The sequence below is a fragment of the Hermetia illucens genome, chromosome 6, assembly GCF_905115235.1.
Source record: "Hermetia illucens chromosome 6, iHerIll2.2.curated.20191125, whole genome shotgun sequence".
NCBI lineage: Eukaryota > Metazoa > Arthropoda > Insecta > Diptera > Stratiomyidae > Hermetia > Hermetia illucens.
This window is the reverse complement of record NC_051854.1, coordinates 23201123-23209716: the sequence shown is the minus strand read 5'-3', so window position 1 is coordinate 23209716 and position 8594 is coordinate 23201123. Positions and strand designations below refer to the sequence as shown.

The 8594-nt window shown below is 42.3% G+C and overlaps 1 protein-coding gene across 1 annotated transcript; it reads left to right on the top strand.

The window, feature by feature from the left end:
* Positions 1–7124: 7124 nt before the first annotated feature.
* LOC119659644 lies at positions 7125–7791 on the top strand. Its single transcript, XM_038067846.1, has 2 exons — positions 7125–7256; positions 7315–7791. The coding sequence occupies exons 1-2, from the start codon at positions 7152–7154 to the stop codon at positions 7594–7596; spliced, it is 387 nt and encodes a 128-aa protein (XP_037923774.1). The 5' UTR covers positions 7125–7151; the 3' UTR covers positions 7597–7791.
* The last annotated feature ends 803 nt before the right edge of the window (positions 7792–8594 follow it).

Genomic DNA, 8594 nt, shown 5'->3' with positions numbered 1-8594 from the left:
TGATTTTTAGATAAGTTTTATAGGAAATGTGTCCGGATAGCTGAGTGGTTAGAGCGCAAGGCCGTCGGCGTCGTACGGAAGGTCGCGGTTCAAGTCTCACTGGTGGGAGTGGAATTTTTATCGTGATTTGACGTCGGATACCAGTCGACTCAGCTGTGAATGAGCACCTGAGTCAAATCAGGGTAATAATCTCGGGCACGCGTAATGCTGACCACATTGCCTCCTAGTGTACCGTTACGGTCTTGAATTAAGTGCTCTAACACACTTCAAGGCCCTGATCCAACATGGATTGTTGCGCCAACGATTATTATTATTATTTATAGGAAATAAGTGTTTGATATAATGCCTTAATTATTCTTGATGTTCACTTTCTTCCATTTTCTACCGAGTTTTTCTCGCTGAAATCGGAGTCCGCTATCAAGCACTTGAAAGTATGTAGCATGAAATTGGAGAGTCTGTGTAAAATTGACCTTATAGGAGAGGTTGGATCTTTATATATACATAGTTGACATAAACCTCTATATGGAGCACGTCAACTACACTTCGGTCCACCGCTGTGGATTCATGGCAATGTGTTTTAATTCTCCCTATGACTTTTGGGGGAGCCTGCATTCTTCCTCCATTCTGGGGTAGTTTCATTGCATGACATATCCCGCAATGGAATTGTCGTCCTTTTTCAATGTGTGATTTTTCCATTATCAATTCCGCATTCTGATCAATATATAATAATTCAACCATGCATAACCACCCAACAGGCACTGTATTTACCTAATTCGGCTTCATGTTATTGGAAGAATGTGGGTACCTGTGGAATTGTGTAGGATTGGGTTATGTTGCTCCATTCCGCGGCTTGTGTGCTTGTTGCCTTATCAAAGTTTATTTATGCGAAAAGTTTCATTCTAATCACATGGCTAGGAGGATAACTCACCAGAAACACCTATTTGAGCTCTTTAGGACGAAGCTATCCAATATGACATCAGAGGTCGTTTCGTCCTCTTCACTAAGCCCTCTCAATTCTACCAACACCTTTATGTTCCGCTACCCATTTCAACGTTATCCTGTTTTTAGCAGCCAGGATTTTGATATTTTATTGACATTCCCATACCAGATTTGGGTGGGATTGCTTTTAATGCCGCCTGTCTAACAGCAAAAATACGTATGCTCGCACTTCTCCCATGGCATATTCCTAATAAACAAGTTCATCGCATACACCTCTGCCTGAAAAGAGCGTTATATTGACCTAGGAATTGGAATATGGATCCCAGTCCCGTCTTCTGACTTAAATCCATTTGTGCAGCATAGCATATAATTACTCACACAGTGGTTCCAGTCCTCCCAAATTATCGTGGCCTCGACCTTGCAATCAAAGCAGCATTTGGGTGACTCAGTACCTATCTCCAGCGTTATTACGTTATTCTGCTACGCCCGTATACAACAGACGTCCACATGTCATTCAATTGAAGCCTGACCCTGCAAGCTCACTCTCCTTTTAGCACGAGGTTCAAATGCATCAGCATCTTCATGGTACCGATAATGCAGAGGCTGGCCGGTTTTTGGAGCAAGTGCATTTTTTTGAAAAATTCCCTCTGCTCCACTATCATACTAGTGTGCCATAGGTAATCATAGGCTCCACCACTTCTTCTTTTTCTTTAGCCTTTGTCCCGTTCACAAGCCGGGTCGGCTCGAATCATAGACTTCATCACGACTTACTATATCCAATATACCACGTGTAGTCTCAATTCGCATGTCTTATCTATACTATTTTTCGTGCCGAAAAGTGCCCGTTTGCCTTTATTAATTATATATTTGAGATGTTTGTACCCATTTACCTTCGAATCCTAAATATTTTGTCTCGTTTGATAGTTAAAGCCGTTCACCAAAGACTAACCGCTGTGGAGGTGGTAAAACTTCCCCTCTGGGAACAATCTCTACATATGATATCGCACAGAGTGTCGCCAACAGATGTGCTCGAGCTAACCTTCCTGGCAGTAACAATTGTAGAAGTCTATATATCGTGCCTTCTGGTGGTTAAAACCATTGGTCCAAAGGAGATGTTACCGAAGGCGTCTGCTATATTTATCACGACTACGTTAGCAGTCTCTTTCTTTTTTGTTGCGAACTCAGTTTTTAATACGAACTGATGTAGTGCTGTCTCAAAAGATCTTACCAATTAATGAGTATACTGATTTAGATGTAGACGGAGGATATCAGCCTTTCCCTCATGTTTTTCTCAAGTAGTTTTTCCAGTGTTTCAACAAGAAAGCCGCTTTCCTAGCAAGGCCACCCTTACCTGCCTCCAAGCTATAGTATGTGCGAGTATATGCAAAAGAATAGAGTAGACTCCATTTGAACCAAGTTATATACATAAATCAAATGAATTTATTGCCCATTTCACCTTTTTCAATGTCACGATTGGGTTTGCCGGTTTCCTGTCATCTTTACAACAGGATCTCGCCAATCCTTTTTATTTCAGAACCTGAAAAGTTGGTACCTAGAAGAATTTCTAGGGTTTCTTTTCTTTTTTTATTTCTGCTTGGTCCGGTCTCTTTATTAGCCCATTGGGGAGTCCTCTGGATCAGGATCTCTTCCGCGAATTTCTGGACCGCTTTGTTATACAGGGTAGATGGCAGGTTGTATTCCTCCTACCGCCATGTCCTTTTTACCTTATTGAGTAATATGACTTCCCTAAGTTGCTCGAGGATCATGAGGAAGTCGGCTGGGATGTCATCACTAAGGAAGAAATCGATGAATATGCTGGACACCTCTATCTGGCGCTAGGAAATGTGTGTCTGATGAAAAAAAATGTGTGTTGAGGTGTGTTTTGACATACCTTCTAGCCTTAGATGCTTGGCATTACTATGCAAATTTTTGATTATCTTGCAATGGCTTTGTGCTTGCCAAGCTACACGTACGTATTTCCGGTTGATCTATTTGCTCGTCAATCTCGCAGTAAAGTAGTGCTCCGATGTCGCAGGAAACTACTTTGTTCCAGCCGATGTTTATTGGGTTTAATCGCAGGATATGCCGTAATTCACTGTTAAGGTTGCTTGCATTGACCATAATGAGCCTATCGAGGGCAGTGATGTCGTCCGGCTGCCATTTATACGCCCTCGACAAAGACAATGTCGATATATACCTGCTGCCTGAGCGTTGTAATTGTTCTGTTGAACTTATCTAAAGCCACCTCGATGTCGTATGCAGTTTTGACCTTGCGTTTCCCATCTTAAACAGTGTTTTTCGTTTGTAGCGCTTCCATTTGTGTTATCTGGTTTGTAATACACCTTTTCTAAATTATCGGTTTTACTGAGCGAGGGCTCATCAAGTAGATCTCATCGTAGCGTATGGGAAGAGATATAGAGAGGGTATTTTATTTTCAGATTTGGTGAATGACCATTTGCTAATTTTACTGACACCTAGGAAAGGCTAGTGAGCATGCCTTGCTCTTGACCTTGGAGCCGATTTCTGACAGGATTCTGACGTCAAGGGTCCGGTTAAGATTAACGAACATCACAATTGTACAGTGTTATGTATCAACATAGACTTCCAATATAGTGGAGAAGGATCCTTTCTACGAGCATTTACACGTAGTTCATTGGAGACTTCCTAAAGGCTCTGACAACCCTTTGCTCGGACATGTGATGGGAAGCATGGTCTTGGCGACCGTAACGATAATGTTGGGAGGTTTCTGAATTTTTACAATTCCCACCGCCTCGTCATTAGTGGCACATTATTCGAACACAGAGCTTACCATAAGGTCAATTGAATTTCAACTTACCGACACTGTACAAGCAATCAGATCGACCATTTTGCCATCAGAAGTAGATTTAGAAGTTTTCTCCTTTATAGGTGTAACAAGAGAGGTGCTGACATCTCCCACGAATCTGATGGTCGCTTGCGTTCGCTTGCACTTTGCATCCGCCACTTCTTGCAGTGTTGGAAGGCTGCAACTTCCCAAATTCAATATCGACAACTTATATGATCCAGCTGTTGCTCGACAGTAGGTGAACTATTTTCCAGATCGGACAGCAAATACGCTGAGTAACCAACCTGAGAATAATGATGAGCCTTGGACCGCTATCAAAAATGCTTTTTTCTCGAGTGCTACGCAGATGGTCGATCGTGTTCCGAAGGGGTGTCAGGTCTGGCTAACTGCGGAATCGTGGAAGCAGATCAATGAACAGAAGGCTCTATTGGCCGTTGCGAGTGATAGTGGGCGTGATGCGTTCGAACTCCGATTCCAAGAGAAATCCTGAGAAGTTCAACTTAGTGTGTGCCGTAACAAGAGGGAATTTGTTTTTCCGCTGGTCAAGGGAAACGGAATGATTTCAGAAGTGTACATCGCACCACGAAAGAACTTGCATGTTGTCGTAAATCTGTCGATGGTCATGTGAAGGATGTTAATGGTTGATTTCTCTCTCACAATGAGGAGCAACTGAAGAGGTGGAAAGAACACTTCACCACGGTTTTTAGCCGTATCACATCCTTTGGGGTTCCCCCTCTTGTGGATGAAATGAATAGTCACCGTAACACCCGGATACGGACTATTGCTCCAAGCAACAGAGAAATCATTTCAGCCATCAATGGTTTTAAATGGAGTAGAAACACTTGCTCCCCGCGGAATTATTTATCGCTGCATCTGCACTTACTGCAGATCAGCTGCTTCCACTCGTACGGAATTCTTGGGAATCGAGACCTTTCCCAGAGAGTGAAAGAACGGGATGATCGTTAAGAACAGATCTTCGCTTCACTTACCCTCAATCGATTTTTAGAAAGTTTTCAATAGTGTGAAAGGAGAGTGCACCTGGCATGCTCTTTGCAGAAAAGGCATTTCGGAGAAACTAACAGCTGTTATCAGAGCGACATATGCTGACGCACAATGCTACGTGCTGCACCCAGGTAAAATCTCAGCGGATTTTGATATTCAAAGCGGAATCCGCCAGGCTTACATCTTGTCTTCGATTTAATTTCATTTTGTTATCGATGACGTTCTGCATGCTATTTTGCTGGGAGGAAGTGGAGGAGTTCAATAGAAGATGACGTCTTCCCTCAAACACCTCGATTACACTGATGATATATGTTTGTTCTCTCGCCGGGTCATGGACCTTGGTCAAGGCTCTGTATTTGGAAAGAGAAGCAAGTTGACTTGAACTGCAAATAAACACCACCAATACCAAGGTTCTCAGTCTGACGGGTCATCGCACTCTTCCTATCTGCATTAATGGGCAGAGTGTCGGAGGCATCGATCAATTTGTATATCTAGGAAGCGTGGTTTCTGCCCACGGTGACACCGAACTGTGTGCCGCCCAACGCATCCGCTTTTACTACCTTGTCTAAAATATGGGAATGCAGTTATCATCAGTTATCAGCAAGATTATGCTGATGCTAGTATCCTTTTTGTGTTGCTATATGCGCTATATTGCGAAGTTATGCAGTGGAATCCCCCTTCCCAAGATGATGGACGGATAGATCGCCCAAGGGAAGTTGACACAGAACAATAGAGAAGAAATGTTTTAAACATCCCAACAGCTACTGGTAAACTTGAGCCCAAGAAGAGATTCAACCCTCCACACCTTAGATATAATAGCATTTTGCACCAGCTTGTTTTGTTCAGCGCGCAATTTTTCTCATGGACACTTTTACAGCACTACGGCCTCCTAGAAGGACTTGCACTTCCCTGTAGGTTTCCCCTGGTGTGCTAATCGATTATGTGTGTTACCTCCAGGATGTTTTTACTCTTCGGTCGTTTGATGGCTGTTTCAGAATCGTCGATCAGTGGCGTCTTAGATTAAACCCTTTCCCTTTTTACTTGGTTCGGAATTTCTTTGCCAGTTTCAATGTTCGGCGAGGGATGGGGTCACTTACGGGTTGGGTGAATAGGAACGTATTTCTTTTCATCGGTCATCCGATTGAGCTTTTCCTCGTTTTGCGGCTGCTTTATTTCCTTCATTGCCCAAAGATTCACTTGGTTTGCCCTCCCATCCATTTCACCATGTTGCTGCTCTTTAGTGTGTCCACTCCTTAGTGGAGTACAGCGATGAGACTGTCCTTCAGTTTCATTATCATCACACTTGATGCTGTGCAAGTGATAAGCTCACAGCAACGAGACAAACGCAGGTATCCATGACGATTAGGATTCGCACTCATAGCGTAAAAATTGAGAGGCTGAAGCTCTACGCCCTCAACCTTCGTTAGTTGTTTTTGTTTCTTCTTCTGTAGGATGGCCCACTTGTGGTAAGTAATAAACGGGCCAGAATAGTTGTTGTAGAGGTTCGTCCCATTTATCCTTGGTGCCTGTTGCCTATCGACATCCTTGTTGATGTGTTGCATAACGCTGTTTGAATGAGTTTTTTTCAATGTCCCCCTGAATTTGGGGTACCTCGTTGTTTCTCAGGGGATAGTCCCTATTAAGCACCACACGATTTTTTTCATTCATTCAGAAGGTGGCTCGGGTGTTTCAAGGATTGGATCAAACATGGGGGATTATTTTGAAGAGGATAATATGTATTCTTATGAACAATCTTGTATTGATTGAGATCTCTTCAAAGTATTTTCGTGAGACTCATTTGGAGATCACGGAGATCCTTGACAGAAGGGACTCTGCGTTTCCTGAATGCAACTGATTCGCTTCGCCACATAATAATGTCTCTAGATATCCTGGAAAACATTTCCAATGCCCATTGACTTCCTTGTTATACCACAGCACTCCTGAATGTATTTAGAGAACCATCTGCTCGCTAAATTTGCTACATCTACCGTAAAACAAATGTTTTCTCCAAAATCAAATGCTGAAATCTTTTATCTTTACACCCCATGTACAAACATGGAAAAGGAGGTACAGTTACCTATGTTAAATTTAATTAATTTGGTATCTGATTATATTCTAATGATTCTCAATGACTCTAGCTCGTTGTTAAGATCGGAGGACATATGAAATTCCCATAATTTTTCATACAGAAGAACAGTATTAATCTGATTCAATCTTTTTATAACCACAATTAATTTTTATCGTTCACATCTATTCGAAAATTGCTCGTGAAGGGAATATTTAATAGCGATAATTATAATCTTTTTTGCGACAAGTAACTTGTGAAAGACAATAGATAAATCGATCTCGTCAAATGTGATTCTAGTATAAATAGCACTGGATAACTATGGAATATTCAGATAGTACTGACATTTTCAATTCAGAGAACATTTGTACAATGGAAGCTAGACGGCTCTGGATCTTTTTAGTATTCTGTGGAGTTATCTTTGCAGTATTTTAGCAGTTATATACTTTTATTGAGCCTTATAACAATTTGATTAATTTTCCAGGACCATGTTTTGGCTCAAACACACGAGCCTCCTAAAAGTGCAGGTGAAAATCAATCAGCATTCAAACAAATTATTGTGAAACGCGCTGCAATTAAAGAAAATGGAGCAGCACCAGTGGTTCCAGGAGACGATTATTTGCAATCCCAAATCTCAAATCAGAAGTTATCATTTTCTGGTTTATTGCATCGTGCCGCTAGATCACCCCAAGGTCCGCCTGATGGACCCCCAAAATCACCACCCGCTCAATTAAATGAACGGAATGGACCACCATTACAACCTTAAAAGCATCACAACTTTCACCACAATGCAGCCGTACTGACTATTGAGTCATATTTGGTCGGCGCTTTCTCTACTTGCTACTTCTGGCCTTTTATTGCTTGCTTCTATTCAATGTTATCTACTAGATGTTAGGTTTATAATATAAACTTGTTCTGGGTTGCACTTCATATTCTTTCAAATAAACGTTACCGAAATAAATTTAATAGTCTTCATCATCATCAACGGCGCAACAGTCGGTATCAGGTCTAGGCCTGCCTTAGTAAGGAACTGCAGACACCCCGGCCGCCGGGGTACACCAATTCGATATCCCTAAAAGCTGTCTGGCGTCCTCACCTACGCCATTGCTCAATTCCAGGCACGGTCTGCCTCTTCTTCTTTTTCTACTATAGATATTTTCCTTATAGACTTTCCGGGCTGGATCATCCTCATCCATACGGATTGAGTGACCCGCCCACCGTAATCTATTGAGCCGAATTTTATCCACAACCTGACGGTCATGGTATCGCTTATAGATTTCGTCGTTATTTAGGCTCCGGAATCGTCCATCCTTATGTAGGGAGCCAAAAATTCTTCGGAGGATTCTTCTCTCGAACGCCGTCAAGAGTTCGTACTTTTTTTGCTAAGAACCCAGGTTTCCGAGCAATACATAAGGACTGGCAAGATTATAGTCTTGTGCAGTAAAAGCTTTGACCCTATAGTAAGACGTTTCGTGCGAAACAGTTTTTGTAAGTTGAAATAGGTTCTGTCCGCAGCCAACAACTGTGCGCGGATTTCATCGTCATAGCTGTTATCGGTTGTCTCGACCCTAGATAGGAGAAATTTTCAACGGTCTCAAAGTTGTAGTCTCCTATCTTTATTGTTTTCCTTTGACCAGTGGGATCCAATGATGTTGGTTCTTTGGTTTTTGGCGCTGATGTTGCCACCTTGTACTTCGTCTTGCCTTCATTAACGTGCAGCCCGAGATCTCGCGCCGTTTACTCGATCTGGATGAAGGTAGACTG